We start from the raw sequence: 20,331 nt of genomic DNA on the forward strand, positions 1-20,331 counted from the left end.
CTGGGGATCTGGAGTGCCAGTTGGGTGCCCAGGTGGTGCTCAGCCCTGGACAAAACTCTGCTTCTAATGGTTCACATCTCTGCTACTTCCTGTGTGGGTTCTGTGTGTATTATTGTGCTTGTGGATCTTGGGCTGTGTGTTTCGTGGATGGGGGACTGTGGTCTACTGTATCTGAGTTTCTAATGTTTACCTAGCTCCACCCTTGGCCCCCTAGAGGTGAAGATTTGCTTGAGAAGCGAGGCTAACTAGGCCAGGAGGCCACAGTGGAAGATGGCTTCCTATTGACATCTACTCTCTGGTGACTTTCTAGAATATTCCCACTGCCACTTGGCAGTGTTGTTTGAATGTCAGGGTGAGCTTTACCAGGAAGCAGGCCTTGGTGAAGCAAAAATTGAGGAGGAGGCTGCTGCTAGTTCTCCAGGGCCTGGAGGCCTGGGGTGTATGGGGTACTGGGAATGCAGAGGGGCATTTTGTCCCCAACCCCTCCTGCAAAGCTGGAAAGAATTTATTACATCCTAAAATTAAATAAAGCAAAACGCCCTATCACAGCAGGCCTGGGAAAGGTTATCACAGTGATGGATATAACTCTTGTACCTTTTATTGTGATTTTTACTTTGAATTGTTTGTGAAGGGACATCTGCTATTTCCTTTTTTTAAAAAAATTTTATTTTAAAGAGAATAAAACCAAGCAAAATAAAACAGAATAAAGCCAATCAAAACAAGACAGTGTATGTGACACCAGATTTCAAAACAAGATAATAGGAAATCAACCATGGTTACCATAATGCTTTTTGTTGTCTTCAAAACAGCTGCCCATACCTTGAGACACAGAAAAAAAAAAAATCAAACAAAACAGAAACAGAATAGAACGATTAAAAACAAAACTGAATACAATACAGGACTTCAAAACAAGATAATAGTAAATCCAAAATGGCTGCCATAATATAGCTTGTTATCTTCGAAATAGCTGCCCATGTCATCAGATACAGCAAAATTAAACAAGATAAGACAGAATAAGACCCAACCAAACAAAACAATGAGAATGATGCAGGATTTTGAAACAAGATAATAGGGGGTTAACAAATGGCCACCACCTTCAGAGAAGAGTCCCCCCTTATATACTACATAGCATATTGTTATCCTCTTAGTAGATGATTAGACCACCAGCTTTAGGCCTGCAAAGTCACTGAAACCCAAAGCACTTCAAGCATTAGGTTGTATTTTACCTCCCTAGCCATCATCACGGCCTGTGTGTCTCCAGAGCAGCTTGTCACTTATGGGGACCATGGGGGGACATTGGCTCTTTTGTGTAGCATCTGGCTGAATCCCAGTCAGCCTGTGCATGGCGCTGACTCACAGGAGGTCTTAGCTTCTTGTTGACTTCTCATTCTCCTCCCTTGCAGTCCATGAATGGCACCAACTCATGGGAAAGGGCTGGCGTCTGGCTCTCCCCCAGTCAGCCTGGCCTGGTGCCAATCCGCTATTTTCTTTCTTTCTTTTTTGGTTGTTACTAAGGCTTGAACCCAAGATTTTCACAACATTTTTAAAAGTTTAAAAAAAATTTAAGACAAGGTCGCAATTAGTTGCTAAATTGCCCAGACTGGGCTCAAAATTGAGCTACGGCTGCCAGTGTCTCTGAGAATCCTGGAATTATTGGCCTAAATCAAAGTGCCTGGGTTCAAGTTCTTTCTAAAACAAAAGAAGAAGTTTCAAGAAGAGCACAAGGACCTATCACCCAGTGTGTCAGAGTTGGCTGGGTGTGGTAGTGCACACCTGTAATCCCAGCCTCAGGAGGCTGAGGCAGGAGGATCCCTGCAAGTTTGAGGCCAGCCTGGACAGCATAATGAATTCAAGGCCAACCTGAACTGCATAGCAAGACCCTATCTTAAAAAACAAAAAACAAAACAAAAATTAGAGGTGCCTCATCTTTCTTTTAAATAAAGAAAGCCGTGTTGAAAGTGTCCTGTCAATCTGCCTTCTTGCTCCTAGAGTACAGGGTCTCACTGCGTGGGATTTTGTTCCCAGAAAACTTTTGAAAATGTCTGGAGACGTTTTTTAGGTGTTACACTGGGAAGAAATATTGTCATCCAGTGGGTGAAGACCAGCAGGGCTGCCAGACATCCTGGAATGCACAGCCCCGCAGTGGAACCGACCTGAGTGTCACCAGTGCTGAGGCTGAGAAGCCCTGCTTCAGAGGCAGCAGGACCAGGGTTTTAGTACGTGGCATTTTCATGTGGGGTTTTCTTTTCTTTTTGAGTGCTGGGTATTGAACCTAGGGCCTTATGCATGCTGGGCAAAGAATGTACCACTGAGCCATAGTCTCATGTCTTTTAAAAATTCTTATTTTAGCTAGGCATGGTGGCATAGGCCCGCAATCCTAGTTCTGGGAAAGCCAGATCGGGAGAATCACGGTGAGTTCGAGGTGTGCCTGGGCTACACAGTAAGTTCAAGGCCAGCCTGAACTACATAGTAGACCCTGTCTCAAACCAACCAACCAAAAAAAGCCCCTAACAAAATGTTGCAATGGTTGATATATTGTGTCAACTTGAAAAGTTTAACTAAACCAGTGACTCAGCAGGGGGCCTGGGGCCTCACTTTATAAACATCCTGAGCCTGTGCAGGAGGAGGACACACAGAGATGTGAGTGCTACACCAGCCCTAGAGGATGGTAGCCTGCTTACAACAGAAGGGGAGAAAAGAGGCTGGCTCCCCACGCCCTCCATTTTGCTCTTCCTGCCTTTCCTGTCTTCTGCCGCCTTGAACTGTTGCCCCTCTGCCTTGCCACCCTGCTTTGGAGCCAACTGATTTTGGACTGAAACCTCCACACACTGTGAGCTAAATAAACTTTTCCTTCCTTAATCTTGGGCATCAGATATTTTGTCTCAGCAACAAGAGAACAGTAACCAAGACAAATATATTTTTAAAATTTTGAGACAGACAGCATCTTGTTCAATTGCCCAGACTGGTCTTTTTCTTTTTCTTTTTTTGAGACAAAAATGCAGTTTTTGCTATGCAGTTTAGGCTGGCCTTGAACTCACTTTGTAACCCAAGGCTGACCTCAAACTTGCAGCCATCCTCTTGCCTAAGCCTCCTGAGTGCTGAGATTATAGCATGCACTATCATGCCCGGCCCCAGGCTGGTCTTGGTCTTGGCATCCTCTTGCTTTACCCTCTGAATAGCCAGGCTTATAGACATTGCTACCTCACCAGGGGTTCCCATCTGTTTGGAAGCACATACAGAGAAAGAATATTTAATAGTACATAGGTTTATGTCTCTAAAATTATGTCTGTGCCCTGAATGCTGCAACTTGTTATTTTCAAGAACATTGTAGTGAACATGTATGCTGTTGCATATGGATCTAGCATTTATTTATTTAGTTAGTTTTCTGAGATAGGCTGTTACTATGTATTTCATCATGCCCAGCATGAATCTAGCTTTTTAAACTTCTGTGCCTTCAATACTTTATATATGGGCTATGCTGTGTTTATTTATTCGTCTGTTGATGGCACCCAGATTGTTTTTATATATATGTTACGTATGCTAGGCAAGCCTCTACTTGTGAGCCTTACCTTGGTCCACTTTGGTGTCTGATTGTTTCTGACCATTTTGCTCCAGGCTGGCAGAAGTATGGGTGCATGTACTCATGTGTGGGATCACTGGGCTGTGGAGATCTGGCAACACCCTTTCTCAGGTTTCTAAACCCTGTCCACACCCTCAGCAAACACTCCAGGTGATCCTTTGCTATGTTTTGGTGGGAAAGGGCCTGTTACTATTTTGTGGTTTGCTTTTACCTGATTCTTGGTGAAGCCAAGTATCTCTTCACATGTGTTTTGATGTCCTGAGTTTTCTTTGGGCCTCTGAGATCCTTGTCCTGCAGGGTCCCAGTCACATGGAGTACAAGATGCCCATCTTCAGAGTTGCCGAGCTCCTTGTCCAGTGCCACGCCTGCCGCTGAAGCTGCCAGCCCAGCTGCCCTCCTGACAGGCGTGACACAGCTGACTGAGTTTTGCTTTTTATCTCCATTTTGTGACTACGTGCGTGGTAACCTTGGCTGGATGTGACTGTTCCCAAGTGTCCTGGTGTGTTCCTGGAGGGTACTTTTGTCTCCATGTTTGGGGCCTAGGTCCAGCTTGTCTTTGGGCTGCACTGTGAGGCCTCTGGCTGACACTGGTCCTCTTTGCAGGCAGACTTGAGCGTCATGACCTGGCTGCTGCACTATGTGGACCCCTCAGATCCCAGCTTCGTGGTGGCCATCCTCACTATCGCCTTTGGTCCGTTTTTCTGGAATGTGGTGAGTACTCCTGCACCTGACACACTGCGAGTGAACCAGGCATGGGGGGAATTGCTGCTGTCCAAACGGACGGACAGATGGATTCTCTGTGCTGCCCTGCCCTCCCGCATCCGTCACCATCCTCTTCCTTACCTCCCTACCTCTCTTACTTGTTTCATGGAGGAACACTGAGAATTCCTGCCTCACACCAGCAGGCTGCCCTGGGCTGATGTTGGGTGGTCTAGGCAGTGGGGCTGTCACCAGAGCCTGGAGGAAGGCTGCCGATGGTAAGGACTCCTAGTACCTACGCCCTCTCATGGGAAGCCTTTTTGTTCAGGAGCCAGTTGCCTGGCTTGCGGGGAGCTGTCTTCCCTGTCTGCCCTGTCACACATAAGTCACTTTCTTGAAACCCCCTGGGCTGCTGTGCATTTTTCTTTTTCTGCACTTAGTCTTCTGCAAAGGAGCTTCTGCACTGTTGGGTGGCGGGAAGAGGCCCACAGGGCCTGAAATCCGAGGGCAGACAGGCACCATCTCAGTCTGGACACGAGGGGACATGTGGAGGCCTGAGGGCTTTGTGGTGGGCACTGGGCTTAGGCTGTTGGAGCAGGAGTAGAGAAGGGCCTGGCCATCAGCTCCTGCACAGCCTTTCCCCGAGACGCCCTCTGCTCCCATCAAGATTTCAGAGGAGCTACTTGGGGTCCCTGTGGGAGGTGGTCCTGGCTCTTTGCCAGGGCTCTGTGCTGTACCCCCAGCGATGTAGCCAAGCAGGTAGTTCCGGGGCTCAGAGCACTGGAGCTTGCTGATGCAGAGCCTCAGACACCGGTGATTGCCCTTGAGGCTAATCTGCAGAAGGCCAAGATCTGCGTCGGCAACACACTGTTCCTGTCTGTTTTCATTTAGCATGAGCCCTTAGTCCCAGGGCGGAACGGACAATGTTTTCCTCTGGTTTATGACTCCGGTCTTTTCTCCATCTGGTGAGAGGGGTGGTGGGGCGGGGGCAGGGCAGCTTGCTTCACAGCAGCCGCATCTTGAATGAGCTGTCCTTGGCAAGTATGTGGATCTCCTTATAGAGGTAGGTCCTGGCCAGCGAGCAGACCTCCCCTGCTCCCGACAGGCCCCAGCCAGAGGTAGCCCTGATGTGACCCCATCTTGCCAGCCAGGGTGGGTGCCAGTGGTGCCTGGTGCACTCAGCCTTGCCTCTGTTCCCCTCAACCTCCCTGCACAAGCAGAGCCAACTCCCCAGGTTGGGGACACTGAGGGTGAAGATGCTAATTCCACGCTCAGGCTTTTATAACTGTGAAAGACTATGTATCTATTGTTCTAGGCCACTAAGTTTATGGTACTTTATTATAGTGGCCACAGGAGATGAATGCAGGGTATTAGAAAAGCTGTTGAGCCAGGCATGGTAGTGCATGCCCGTAATCCCAGCACTTGGAAGGCTGAGGCAGGAGGATTGCTGTAAATTCAAACCCAGCCTGAACTACCTAGTGAGACCCTGTCTCAAAAAACCAAGAACCAAAACCAAAAACAACTCCCCCCAAGAATGAAAGGCTATTGATTCCAGCCAACACACTACTAGTCCTAACTAATGGGAGTGTGCATGCCCTTTCCTGGCCACAAGTTGTTCCCTGCAGAGGGCTTCCACAGCTGGCTGGAATCTTCATCCTCTGGCTCCTTGCTGGCCTGGTACCAGGTCTCTCAATCCCGTGGGCTGTGTTGGCCCAAGCACTGTGGCCCTGGGGACACTTTTATCAGACACAGGACCCCTTGATTGTTTCCTGATGGTCCTTCCAACAGTGAATTTTTTCCTACTTCATGTTGAAGCTGCATCATGGCCCATCAAGATGTCCAAAACAGGCTAGGCCTCAGATGTACAGATACAGTAAGATTGGAGGTAGGCGGCTTGCATCTGTTTTTGGCATAAGTGGTTTTTTTTTCTGTTGGCCATAAGTTTATGATTTGCCTCATGTTGAAAAAACTATTCATTGGAACAGCTTGTGGTCATTAGTGAGAAAGAGAGTGAGCTCTTCAAAGACTTTTCAGAATGAGGAAAGGGACATAATGTTGTGGTTCAGTGCTTCTGTAGGGTGGCACAGTAGCATCTAAAGGCAGGAGAAGCCAGGTTGAGGCTTTAGCCCCAGCTCTGTAAAGCACTGGAGAGGAGAAAGTAAAGAGGCCATACCTGTAAAAACACTTACAGAATAGTTATTAAATTTTAAGAGCTACCAATAGTTGATGGGACTTACGTAATTAGACATTGTGCAGGGTGCTTTTCATACAGTATGTCAATGAATCTTAACTGCAAATGCTCTTATTATTCTCCTTGGAAAATGGGGCTTGAAAAGTGTATTAGCCCATTTTGTGTTGCTGTAACAAAGTACTTAAGGTTGGGTGCTTTATATAGTGAAGAAGTTTTTTGGGCTCATGATTTCAGTAGCTTGGAGAGCAACCCAGCAGTCAAGGCCTGGTGGTGGCTTGCACCATAGTGGAGCCTTGGAGGTGGGAGGGATGGTCAGGAGAATCTGGCAGGACTGCAGCACCAGCGACATGGCCAACTCTGTGGCAGGGGCCTGAGTGACTGGTGGGATAATCTGGCCCCTTGGAGAAATGGGACATTGAAAGAGGGGAGGGATGTGGGGGACAGGGACTCAGTTTAGCTTATAGCAGATCAGTGATGTCCGGGAGCATTAGGAGGAGAGGTGGTTGTGTGTGGTTCTGGAAAAGTCCAGGGTGATTGGAACTGGAGAGTGGCCACTCTGGGCTGAGTGTGACTGGGGACCAGGTCTCTGGCTCTGTGCACCCCTCTAGGGCTACTACTGGGAGAAGGGGTTCCACAGCCTTGGGAACTTGGTGTGTCCACTCCCCCCGGAACTCATGGTCCTCTTTCCAGCCCTCTCTAGCTGGACCTTTGGGAGTTTCTCACGGTAGCCCTGCTGTCCCTGACACTGGCCTGCCAAGGTCCCTTCCTTCAGCTCTGGCTCCTCCTCTGCTCCTCTGTACCTCTCTTCTGCTGTCTCACACTCGTGTGTTTGCAGCTATCCAGACCTGCCACACAGCAGGCATTATTGTGCGCATTCTTGGAAAGCCAGTGAACAGTCTGACCTTGCGGGGCATGTATATGTGTGTAAAGGAAATGGGGTAACAGTGGGGGAAGAAAAGCTCAAGATGCTAGAGAAGCCATGAGGAAGGGGCTTCCCCCCATCACCTAGGTCGCCATCTGTGGCCCACAATGCTTTCAGAGTCCCTGGAGCCTGGGCCCCGCCCTGCAGGGAACTTCTGAGCGACGTCTTGCCTAGAACCCCCATGAGGAACGGAGGCTTCTTGATGTGTTCTTTCCAGCTCCACGAAGGAGGCCAGTGTAAGGCTGTGACCCCCTCACCCCTGTGTCTTGGTCTCTGCTCCACAGGCTCCACTTGTCTGTAGGTGACCACGTGACTTCAGACTCTGCCACACGGAGCACAGTGTTACACAACACTCGGTCCCCAAGCTCTGTGTGTGAGGAGGTGTCCCTATTTGCCTGTCCCTTGCTTCTGGCAAGCGTCCTCTGGGTCCCAGCCCTTCCTGAGTGACCTGCCCTTCTGGGCCAGGGATTCCTGAAGAGCCCGCAGCAGCCCTTATCAGGTGTGACTTCCCAGCCCCTTCCATTCCCTGCCCTGCGTGCTGCTGATCAGAGTTGCAGACACTGTCCCAGGTCCTGTAGGTTGCCCAGCAGTGTTGCTGTCCTCTGTCTGCTAGGAGTCTGTAGCACCACTTTCCAGACATCGCCAGGTGTCCCCCACAGGCCATAGTGGACAGGTGGTCTGAGTGCCCATGCATGTCTCCTGCATCCCTAAGCACAGACCCAGGCCCAGTGTCACTGTTAGCTCTTCACCCATCGCTCAGAGCACCCTGAAGTGCCACTGTGTTCCCCCTGGCATAGCTGCACCCTGGGCAGCAGGGGAGGACTCAGCACCATCCTGCCTTGGTGCCCCCAACCAGGGGGGTGCCCAAGTAGTGTGGGTTTCATGAGTATGTATTGGGCTTTTCACCAGCTTTGTGTGCTGCATCTTGTGGCTGAGGTCCATTTCTGTTTGGAACATTTTGGCTCACATTCCTGACTTTGTGGAAGAAAACGACGCTCCTGGGGAGTAGACATGGTGCTGTCTATAGCAGACATAGCCATCGCATCACCAGAGATGAGACAGGCCACTCTGTGTGGCTCTAGCCCCGTCTCCACCCTGGGCCGGAAGCCACGGAGCCAGTGCCAGGGTCCAGTGGTGGCTGTGAGGGCTGCTGTTGTTTTTAAGAGTAAATCGTGTACACACGTTGCTGTCTCTGTTCTCATCAGAGACAGACTGCTTGTAACCCACACGAAAGCTGAGAGAGACATAGTGTGTGTAAACACCATGGCAAACTGTGGTGGTCTGCAGAGGGGGTGGCCCAGCGTGTAATTTCCTCCCATTCCCTCTAAGAGAGGCGTGAAAGGGTTACTGTTATGAATCTAGCTGTGACAACAGGTATTCAGGGGACCAGATGTTTCCTGTAGGTGTGGGATGCTTCAGAATATGCCTGGTGAGGTCACTTCCAGCCCACTCACTGCTCCCGGCTCTGCCGGGTTGGACAGGCCATTCCCCCAGGGTCAGCACAGTCCCTTTCTCTGCAGCCTCCTGTCCCCTCGTCTACAGGGATGTAGTCTGGGGCTGCAGGAGCTTGCCAGGGTGACTCGGCGCCCACTGTCTGGTCCTCACTCCCACACCAGGACAAAACTCCCTGGACTTGGCCCTCGGCAGTGGGTTGGCAGGGGGTGGACCCTGTCTCCGCATCAGGACACCCACCCGCCCTGGCTGGAGTGTTCCTGGTTGTGGCCTGAGGGTCCTGCCTCCTGGAACTCTCAGTCCTAGACAGATAGGACTGGTTGTTGCCCTCTCCTGGAAGACTGGTTTGGGAAGAGGTGGTGGGACGGGGAAGAGGGCAGGGACTTGCTGCTCTGAGCCATAACTGGCAAGCTGGCAGGATGTCCACAATGGGACTCTAGCCCCGCTGGCACCCACAGTCTCCCTTTGGGCGGGCTGCGGAGCCTTCGGAAGGAGCTTCAGGGCATGGACAGTAGGTGGCGCTGTGGGCAAGGGGAGGGATGCCTTCACCCCTGGAGGAGGGAGGAGGTGGCCTCGAAGGGGAGAATTCTGGCAGAGCTGGGTGAAGAGCAGACCCGCGGCACCTCCCATCTGCCCTGCCTCTTCTCCCTCTGCCTGCCTCCCCTGTCCACACTGCTGCTGCCGCCTCAGTTTCTATTTCAGACTGTAACTCACAATCTGCTGCTGCCCTTCTGAGTACCTAAAAGATCCTACCAGATACCTGCGGATACTGCGGGGTCAGCCAGGACCCCTCTCACCTATGCTTGTTTTCTGGGCCTTTCTTTCTCCATCTGTAAAATGAGACCCTTCCCTGAGGTCCTGTCCAGTCTCAATTTACTAATAGCCAGCCTGGGGTGGCCCTGGGGGGACATTACCCTGCCCCCCTGGAACTGGTGCTGGATTAACAAAGTGAGATTGGATATCTGAAGAAAAATAAGAGAATCGGGATTTGGTTGATGGTATAACTCACTGTAGGAGTACAGGAAAGGAGGTATCCAGGTGTTTCAGAGGGGGAATGTGGGATTCAAAGACCAGATGGGCTTTCTCCTCCTCCTTCTCCCCATCCTCTGCTTCATATTTTGTGTGTGTGTGTGTGTGTGTGTGTGTGTGTGTGTGTGTGTGTGTGTGTCTCAGTGGGCAGGGGAATTATAGTGAGCCAGGCTGTCTGAGATCCTTGTTCCCATCTGGTTTAGAACCCTGGTGCTACACATGGCCACACACCCATTGGGCTCCGAGCCCACATTTCCGGCCCAGAAGACATCCTCTCCTGCCAGGCTGGGCCTGCACTACAGAAGTGCTAGCCATTGGCTAGTGTGGCCTGCATGGCAGGAGTGTTTCTCCCTGAGTGCAACTTTCCTGGCCCAACTGTGACCTTGGCTCTGAGGGCATCAGGATCCAGTTAGCCAGTCGCTTGTCCCTTTGGACTGTCACCCAAGTCACTATGGCACTCTCAGCCCTCCCCTGGCCCCCGCTTAGGCTGTGCTCGCAGCTGGATTCCTTCAGAAAAATTGGCGCAGCCCCAGGACTGCTCATTGTCAGAGAGACCCCGCCTCCTCCTCTTGCCCTTTGATGCTGGCTCCAGTGCAAGACATCCTGGGGCCAGTTAGTGTGCTCCTCTGAGCCAGGCAAAAAACACATGTTTATTGCTGGAAACAGCCCTGTCCCCCCCCCCCCACCACCACCCAGGTTCCATCCAGCTCTGAATAGGAAGCCATGCTGGGTACAGCCAGAGCAGGGCTAACTTTAGAATCTTGGTGACTGAACAATGGAGTGGAAAAAGTGTACGAAGTGTCTTAACTGGGTCAGCTCACAGTCTTCTCCAGGATAGCTGAGTGACACAGTCAAAGAAAAAGAAGATTGCTAGAATGTTGGGTGGAATCCCCACTGAGCCGGTGACATGGTCAAAACCTGTCCCCCCCTCCCCGCCCCCGTTCTGGATACTCTTGACATGCACTTGCAGAGAGACCTTAGGAAGCCTTGCTGGGCTGGTGGGGGTCCAGGTGCATCTTTGCTCTGTGATTGTTTTTGGCTCTGACTGTTAGGACTGTGCAGCCATCAAACGCCATACATGTGGGGTCTGTGTCACTGAGGGGCAGTGGACAGGGTGCCTGGCCATGTGGTTTGTAGATGGTCTTTTGGGGTCCTTCCCAAGATATAGGGACAGAAAACAGGCAGACTTTTATTGTTTATTCCTTGTTATGCCCAATAGATTCTGCCATGCTATTTTGACCTTTCTATGTCCTTTTTTTTCTTTTCCTCTGTTATTTTACTGATTTATTATGTATTATTTCTTGCAGTGCAGAGGATGGAACCCAGGGTCTCACATATGCTAGATAAACTGTCTGTCACTGAGTCATATCCCCAGCTTTGACCTGGTTGCCTTCATGTTAGGTGGCTTAAGAGGTTACCTGTGATTAGGCCCCCATCCCACAGAACACATGTCCTGTGATAGCTCCCAGAGCTGTGGCCCCTTGACACTCTACTGTTCTCCTCTTGTGTCTCTGGGCCTTTCTGCCTCCTGCTTCCTGCTTCCCAGAAGAGCTTCCTCCTGCTGCCACATGGCTGCGTCTATCCCTCTGCAGCCAAGTGTCCCTGAGCCTAGACCCTAAGGGACACTGCTAGCTTTCTCTGATGCTCCCCCACCCCTCATCAGCACTGAGCCCTGGCTCTGGGAACCGTTAAGGGCAAATGTATGTTGTATTTTATGCAACCTGAGAGCTCCTGGAACTTAAAGAAAGAGTCCAAGGCACCGCATGAGTGCCTGGGCCTAAGCTGGTGCTTGAAGGGATGGATGGGTAAAGGGCGCTCTGCCTCCTGGCAGGTGAGCCCAAGGTTGTTACTGACCCAATCTTTTTCGCTTGCTTTGTTCTTTTCCTCATTGGGTTCTTTTGCTGTCAGAAGACTCAGACAGAAGCACCTTGATGCAGGAAAAAGGCTTTTATTCTTATGCCTGATCACAAGGGGGAAAGCTGTGAAGTGTAGGAATTCCAGGCTGATCTCCAAATAAAGAGCAAAGGTGTACTGCTTTTATGGCATCTCTAGGGGGTAGGCAGGGGCCTACCGGTACCTTTATCATGACTCACCACGTGACACCTATCTCACTGCTATCGTAAGTCTTAATCTCCAGTGGGAGTGTGTGTGTGTGTATATGCACGTGTGCGTGGTGCTGGGAACTGGACCCAGGGCATTCATGCTGGGCTATACTCCCAGCCCTTTCCTTTTCTCCTATTCTTTTCTTTTTCCCTTTCTCTCTCCCTCTCTCCATCTCTCTCTTTTTCTTTCTTGCAGCCCTCAGCTACTGGGAAGTGAGGGGACCTGAACAGACTGTACACAGAAGCCTGATACATGGACTTCATCTGAGGGCCTTGGAACTGTTGCCCACTCCCCAGACCCAGTCCTGTCACTCTCTGAGATGAACCTCAGAGTCCAGCCAGCTGTCCTGATCCCGAGGTGTGAGGCCAGTAGCCACAGATGCCGAGCCCACTGTGACTTCCTTGCCTGCAAGTGGGGGTTTCTTCAGGGAAGGGGTGAGGGTGCGGAGTTGGTGTGCACGCATTTGGCTGTCTTCTGTCCCTTGTCAGACAGGGTGGATGAGTCTTCACCCCTAGTCTTTGACATTGGGGTCAAGGGATTACTGCTGTGAAGAAAGGGTCAAAATAGCTAATGCGTGAGAACAGGACAGTGCCTTCCCAGGTGCTCTGTAATGACAGAGGCTGCTGTCGTGAATGTCCTTATCAAAGTGCCTTTATTATTGTGACTAGTCCTGCCCCCGTCACCCATGCCACTGCTACAATTTTTATCACACCCTCAGCTGATTCAGGGCCTGTGAGAGGTCAACCTTGGTTTTACAGAAGCAGCCACTGAGGCTCAGAGAGGGTCTTTGACTTGCCAGGGTCACACAGCTCTGAGTGCAGAGCTGAGCCTGGCAGCTGGCTCTTGCCCCTGTGCCGTGCCACCTCCCTGAATGGGGCCCAGGTGTGTCCCATGGGGGAAGGCTGGAAACAGCCTCGAGTGGCAGTATGGCCTGCTCCAAATGGAAGGCAGAAACCCTGCAGCACCTGTCGTCCATTGGTCCTGTTACCCTCTCTCATGGGAGCCACAGGTACTCCATTCTGGCTCCTTGACAGCTTGACTTCTGGGCTTGCATGTGCCCCACCTGTGTCAATATTTTGACTGCACGTGGGACTTCCTGCACGTGGGGTGGCCACCTGAGCTACAGGAAGGGGAAGCCAGTGTCCTCCAGTCCTGGCTACCCTTAGGCATTTGAAGTAGCAATGGTCCCAACCGAACCTCATGGGCTCTGGACACATGTCCTGCCACCCGTGTATGATTTCTGGTCTCTCAGAGTTCTGGTTTTCTCCTGTGTACATTGGTAGAGAGCGGTGCCTGGCAGGCTGCAAGGATAGGAAGGATCATAGTAACAACGGTCTTGGAGTCAGTCAGCAGCTCTGACGCTTGGCTTTTTCCAGGATCACTGTCTGCCTTGCCCTTGGGTGACTCTGCACTCCTGCTGGAACTGGTTGATGGGTGTCCGCCTTATCCCCTGCCTTGTAGGGTGTGCTTAGACAGGGTAGCTGGAACTGCCTGTCTGGGTCCAGTTATGACTGGTTACTCATCTGCAGCCGTTGACCATAGACAAGGGCCCAAACCCCAGCTCTGTGCCTTAGTTTCCTTGTGTGTGAAACCATTTAGCTGTAGGCGTTTCCTGCCCAGGCTGTGGTGAGGTCAGAGATGCCCCATGAGCAGTACCCAGCGTAGCACAGCAGAGCCCAGGCTTGTCAAGGCTGATTGTAAGCTGCTGTTGGCCCACAATGGCCCTGGCCATTGTGCCCAGTAGATGTCTGGCAAGAGGATCTTGCTGATCACTCAAGACACCCTGGGTTCTAGGGGAAAACAGGACTTGATTGTGCAGTGCAGAGAGGCAGGAAATACTGTAGAGGGAGGAAGGACGAAGGAGAGAAGAGGCTGCCAACAGGGTCCTCCCTGACCTTCCAGGTTTTGTCGCTCGTTGTTGCTGCGTCCCCATAGTATACCAGGCTGGCGTGGGATTCTGGGCCTGGGGAGATGGGCAACTGGAGGGCAGTGCATAGGTGAGGATGGGGTGGTGGAGTTGGAGGGCAAGGAGGACAGTGTGGCTGGACACAGCCTTGAAGCTCAGCAGCTTCCCAGCCAGGAGCTACCCAGATGTAGCTGGAGGCTGGTCTGGACTTGCTGACGTGCCTGAGCCATCAGTTGGTTACTGGGGCCTTCCCTCAGGGCCCTGCTTTTGTCTCTGCAGATGTGACTCTGACTTGCCCCTCCTTCCCGGATTCTGTACTTCCTGGGTCTGCCTCTAAAACCCCTGGGCTGTGGCCTCACGTGGAGTAATGTTGGTCCAGCCTCTGCTGCTTATTTGCTGTGTGGCTTTGAGTGAGTTACTTGCCTGCTCTGTGCCCCAGTTGCTTCCCCAGAAAACTTCTACCTTGATTTTTTAGTAATGGAGTCAGATGGTATATGCCAGTGGAAGGACCCAGAATATGGCCCATAGGTGGTGCCCGTAGGGGACAGTCACTCTGCCTTTACCTGCCTCCCTGACACACTCAACCTAGTCCCGGCACCAGCCCAAAGCACACCTTGCCCTGCCCTGCGTATGTTCCTGTGTTGGAGCAGGGTTGAGGGAGGACTCAGAGCCTTTTTCTTGCACACACATCCCCAGTGCTCACCCCAGTTCAGAGCCCCCAAATCCTCCCCCTTCATCAGCCACCAGGATAGCTTCATCGCCACACCATCAGCCTTGGACACCTCCAAGCCAGCAACTGAGCTGTTCCCTGATGAGGGACTGCCATCCCTTTGCACGCCCGATCCCTTTCCCACAAGTGGGGGCCAGCCTCGGAACAGTTGTCTGCGTTCGGGCCCAATTCTGTCCCCCAGGAGCCTTGGTTTCATCCTCTATGAAACAGGATCCGTGGCCCAGGCTTACTCCCGGGCAAGGCCCGTATGAGAAGCCTTGCCTCAGGCTTGCCTCTGTCTCTGCTGCCTCCAGCCTCCCTCGCTTCCCTTCTCTCTTCTTCCAAAGTCTCATTCCTGCCAAGGGTGTACGGAGGGAGGATTTGGGTCGGCTTTGCTGCCCTTGCGGCTGCTGTGGAGTGGGGGCCTGGCCCTGTGAGGACGCTTGGGCTCAGTGTCCTTGTATGTCAGTAGCGAGAGTAACACCTGCCCTGGCAAGGCTGGGTTGGGACAGCAGACAAACCGGTTTTGGCTTTGTGAAGATCTCTCTGGTAGTGTTATAGATGCACTTTGGAAATAGCAAAGGGCCTGCTGACGGACGCCTTTCCAGCTGGATGCACTAAGAAAGGATTCAAGTGCTCCGGGGGTCCTGGTGGGCCGTGAGCACTGGGCACACAGGTTGGGCTGTCTGGAGCGGTGGTTTCTGCTGGGGTGGAGCAGTCTTTGGAGGGGTAGCAGCTGGAAGGACTCTTGTTAGATTGCACATGAAGGACCTGAGGCCAAGATATGGAGGACATTGCCCACCCAGCTGGACTCCAGTCCATTCCACTCCCTTCCCTTGGCTCCTTGGTGTCTCCTCCTGCTCCTCTGATGGTCTTGTAGCAGGAAGCTGCCATGGGTGCTGTGCACTTGGGGCTGTAGCGCCTGGTCTAGCCTGCTGAACACTCTTCTCTGTTGTTGGTGACTGTCCGGGGTGATCCCCAGCTGATTCCTCCCTGACCATCTTCTCATAGGCACCGTTTCTCTTTGGGGCAACCCTCAGGAGGGGCAGGACTGACTTTCAACTTAGCTTGGCATCCTACAGGCCTAGGAGCTGGTATTTCCCCAAAGACTACCCCAGCTCCCCAGGCCCTTGCCTCTGTCAGAAGTAAGCAGTGTGGCCTGCTGATGTCCCTAGCCCTGCACTGTCACCCTCCATCTCCCTGGGCACAGTCCCAATCCAGCCAAGGTTTGCTATGACTTTTCAGATGGGGTTTCGGCATCTCTTATAATGTTGCCCAGGCTAATGTGCAATTTCTAGGCTCAAGTGATCCTCCTGCCTCAGTCTCTGGAGTAGCTGGGTCTACAGGTGTATACCACTATGCATGGCTCTTTGCTTGCTTGCTTTATTTTTTCTTTCTTTCTTTTTTTTTTTTAAACTTAGCAGCTACTTCCTGGGCATTTGTCTCATGGAAAGCATTAGCCTAGTAGGAGCTGTGGGATGTCAGAGATAAACAGGAAGCCGGCTGTGGAGCCCGATGATTGACCCTAATACCACCTGTTTGAGCATCTGGGGCCACCTTGGTCCAAAGCATGCAAGAGCCTCCCAGGGCTGTAGTGCTTCTGAACCAACTCTCTTTCCTGCAAGACTCCATTTGAACACTAGCATCTTCTATCTTGCATTTCCCTTTTGTTCACTGTGTGCATTTTTATAAGCTCCTCATGACCTTTGCATAATGCTGAGTAAGGCTAAGAGACAAAGGCCCACAGAGCACAGTGCAATTGGGCATATGCTCAGACAAAAATGTTACTGGGCCAGGAAGCCAAGGAAGGAGCTTGGCCCTTGGCAGTGTGTCCACTGCGGGAGTTGGAGGTGGCTGCCAAGGATGTGCAGAGTTCAAGAAGAGGCTAGAGTAGAGGCTCAGGGGAAGCTGGGAACTCAGAGAAGTGGAAGAGGGACTCAGGCATCAGAAGCAAGTCGTGCCTCCTCCAGGGCCTTTGGGGATCTGCCCAGGCTGCAGCTTGCCTTCCTGCTCCAGCATCCTGTGCTGCTGTGAAGATGAGAAGCTGCTTTCCTGCTGAACACCACGGTGCCACTGTATGTGCATGTGCATCTGACATCCCCATTAAAGAGCAGAGTGCCTACTCCAGGGCCCTTTCCAGAAAATCAAGGCCTTTTAAACTATCTTCTCAATTCCTGTTGCTTTGAGTGGCTCACTTGGCCTCTGGGGAACGAGGAAGGCACTTTAGAGCCCCTGTGTGTACTCAGTGCCTCATGGGACGTGCTCTTTAACCCCTTGAGGAGGTTCTGACCCCCAGGGGCTCTGGCCGAGGTTGGTGTCAGATGTGCCTGGTACCTGGGCCAGGCCTTCAGGCAGTGTGGGACCCTAGGCAGCACCAAACCCTCAGCACTGCCCAGAGGTTAGGTGCCTAGCTGTGAAGTTTTAGAGAGGTTAAATTGAGCAGAGCCTGGCCCTGCTATTGGGAGCTTGCAGCCTAAGTGGGGGTCTCTACTGCACGAAACTCCCCAATCATTTTCTCTGTCCTGGTGCTGAGGATGGGTGCCAGGCTGCCTCTGCAGGGTGCTGGCACCTGTATGTGTCTTGTCTTCATTCTGTGCATCAGCTGTGGTTTTGCTCATAACTAAGTCCTGGTGCCTCCTATTTTGAGGCCTCAAGAAGTTCTTCTTTAAAGCCACATGGTATGGATACTCTTTTCATTATATTATGGAGTAGCTGAGGGTGGGTAACATTATAAAGAACTGAGATTTAAGTTCACAGTTACGGAGACTCAAGAATATCAGCTTTACCATGGTGAGGGCTCCATGGCGGGTTGTAGAAGATAGAGTGTATGCAGGAATGAGAGTCTGTGTCCGTAGAGCATTCAGACTCTTGTGCTTACTACAATGGCTGTTGTATAAGATCCTCTAATCCCATGCTCCTGTGATGTAAGAAACTCCCATTAGACCCCGTCACTTGACAGCCCATCACCTCTCACGCTAACACCCAAGCCTCTAGCTTGTGAACTCTTGGTGACAAGCCATGTCCAAACCACAGTTCACATCTGTGGAGACTGAGGCCGCTGGCCCTAGCTTCTCCCTGCAGAATGAGCTAAAAGGAAGACAAAAGACCATTCAGCCCACTCCTCAGCTTTCCAATGGGTACTGTTTGACACTCTGCCCAGAGGCCTGTTTCAGAGAATAAGAGGCATTGAAACAAACTTAACTTTGGCCATGAAGGATGAACATTTGTTTTATCAGTGCCTGGAGGTTGGCACGGCTTCTGGGACATTATAAGCATCAGTGCTCAGTGTGGACAGGCTGCTAAAACTGGCTCGTCCTTCAGAGAATCCCAGATCACTCTGAGCTGCACCCGAGCTCCAGGTTAGGTCTCAGAAAGCCCAAAGGAGAGGAGGGGTTTAGATTTGAGAGCTCACCCGTGAAGTTTCCCAGCTGTCCCCAGACATGTACACAGCTCACCACCCTTTTTGGAGATGCAGACCTGGAAGGTGATGGTTCTGGGAAGTCCCCCACCTTTCAAAAGAAGAATCTGAGCTGAGTGTGGTGTGCCTGCCTGTGATCCCAGCACTCTGAGGCAGAAGGACTCAGCCTGGCCAACTTAGTGAGACCGAATGCAGGTTTGTCAGAGGAACAGAATATATTTATAATGTAAAGAATTTATGGAGTAGGCTTACAATGGCTGTGCTGCAGCGTCAGGGGTGGAAGGTGCAAAATGGTCCTGTGCACTGGAGAGCTGGAGGATCCAGTGCGGGTGTGAGCCTGTGTAGAAAAGCCCAAGGGTCTGAGTTGGAAGGCTGAAGAGTCTGCCCTGGAAGCCTGAAGGAGCTGGAAACGAATGTTTAACGACTATGGCAAAGCGCAGAGCTCCTCTGAGAAGCATGAAGGACAACTCCTTTTCTTTCTTATTCCATCCAGGGTACAATTCTATTGGTTGGTGCCACCCAGATCGAGTTTGCAGCTTACATGTCAGTCGTGCAGGCACACCCAGAACTGTGCCAAGCACTTCTTAAACTATTTAAATTGATGTCACAATGAACCGTAACGCCGTGTCTCGAAAGAAAGAAAAAAAGGGTGTAGGTCAGAGTGAAGGCCTTCGGTTTAATCTTTGGTACCACAAAAGAGAAAAAGTAAACAAAATAATTTGTATTCTGATGGAGGACACCTGTCTGAGGTTGTGACAGGTGGGAACCCAGGTATCTGTTGGTGCCAGGGTGCTTTGGTACTTGAGGAGGTCAGCTTGAGGCTGGTGAGAATTGGACTGCTGCTTCCCTAATGCTCTGGGGGTGGGAGAAAGTGGCCATCACTGTCCCTAGCCGGCCTGTGTGTCCCTGAGACTGCCCTGTCTTGCTGAGAGTCCCTTTCCTCCTGGGGACCGGGAGAGGGGAGTGCAGATTGTATAGAACCACATTGCTTTATGTGCTGGGTGACTTTGGGAAGCCCCTTCACGGCTCCTGTTTCTTTCCTGGGAAATGGGCATCATGAGGGTGAAGAAACCAGGGAAACATGGTGGCCACTGGCAAAGATGCCCCTTTGTGAGCATCCATCTAGTCTCAGTCTCTCACTGTGTCCTTTCTGCCTCCTCCAGCTTTATGGTTTATATCTAGGTGGCCCCCCCAAAGCCTCATGTGCTTATAGATGGGGCTTTTGGAATGTGATTGAATTATGGGGGCTTCCAGCTCATTTGTTTGAAGGCAGGGTCTGGTGGGAAAAGGCAGATCACGAACCCAGAGCTAGAAGGATGTATCTCCCTTCCTTGGCTTCCCATTCATCCTCTGTTTCCTGCTCACCATGAGGTGAGCACTACTCCAGCAAACTTTTTTCCACCATGCCTCCCTGCCTTAGAACTGGCCAACTAGGGACTAAAAATGTGAGCCACAATAAATCTCTCCTCCTTTAAGCTGTGACTATCAGATGTTGTGTCTTAACAAGGGGGCAAGTGATTAAGAAACTAGGCAACAGAGATCATCATGGGTAGGTGGAAACCAGGGAGTCCAGGGTTTGCATGTACTCTGCATCTCCGCAGCCAAGACTGGGTAACGTGGAGCACCTCCCAACCCCACTGTTCGGGGCCAAGTGGGAGGGAGCAAGTGACCGACCGGGTCTCCCTTCCTGAGTATAGGGTGCAAGTGTGAGGGCTATTGGAACTCCCACCTTGGCTTATTCTTCTTCCCTGCATCTGATTTTGTGGCCTGGATGGAGGTAGACAGTAACCTTAACTCATTCCTGGCCAAGGCTGCAGAGTCTGCAAAGAACACAGTGTGTGGGGACATCAGAGCCTCCCAACCCTCACTGCCTCCTGGTGTCTTCACACCTCAGTGGAAGTCTATGTGTATGGGGGGTTTCCATGAAGGTCAGGCTGTAACTGTAGCTCCTGGGAGGTGATGGGGAGCTTGGAGGCCAAACCTGGAGACCTCTGGCCCCTCCCCAGGCTCACCACTGCGGGTGGCCTCTAGCCAAGTCTCCTGGCTGGGGCGGGGAGGGGACAGGTGCGGGAGCAGCATGTTCAGAAGACAGTGTCCCTGAGTGTGGATTTGCGCCTCCTCCCCAGGGAGCTTGGGAAGTTAGTGTGAGATCGAGTGGCCTAATTTTAGACCTTGGATCTTCATGTTAAAATGGCAGCAGGATAATTAAAGAGAAGGAAGTGTGGTCTTCTCCCCTTGTTAATTGTGGTCTTCTCCCCTTGTTAATTGTGGGTCAAGCGAGCCTCCGTGGGGAAACATTGCTGGGCAAGGCTGCCTTGGCTG

The 20,331-nt window shown here is 51.6% G+C and overlaps 1 protein-coding gene across 3 annotated transcripts in view; it reads left to right on the forward strand.

Annotated features, from left to right (window-relative positions):
* The window catches only part of Pemt (phosphatidylethanolamine N-methyltransferase), an 84,983-nt gene that overhangs the window by 23,575 nt on the left and 41,077 nt on the right, over positions 1-20,331 (forward strand). For all 3 annotated transcript variants that reach the window (XM_003465895.5, XM_063242527.1, XM_063242526.1), the window contains exon 2: positions 4,184-4,291. In XM_003465895.5, the coding sequence (XP_003465943.3) occupies positions 4,184-4,291 (108 nt within the window). The remainder of the gene's footprint in view (positions 1-4,183; positions 4,292-20,331) is intronic.

This window comes from Cavia porcellus, unplaced genomic scaffold, assembly GCF_034190915.1.
Source record: "Cavia porcellus strain 051 isolate PalLab524CR breed Dunkin Hartley unplaced genomic scaffold, mCavPor4.1 scaffold_32, whole genome shotgun sequence".
NCBI classification, from domain to species: domain Eukaryota; kingdom Metazoa; phylum Chordata; class Mammalia; order Rodentia; family Caviidae; genus Cavia; species Cavia porcellus.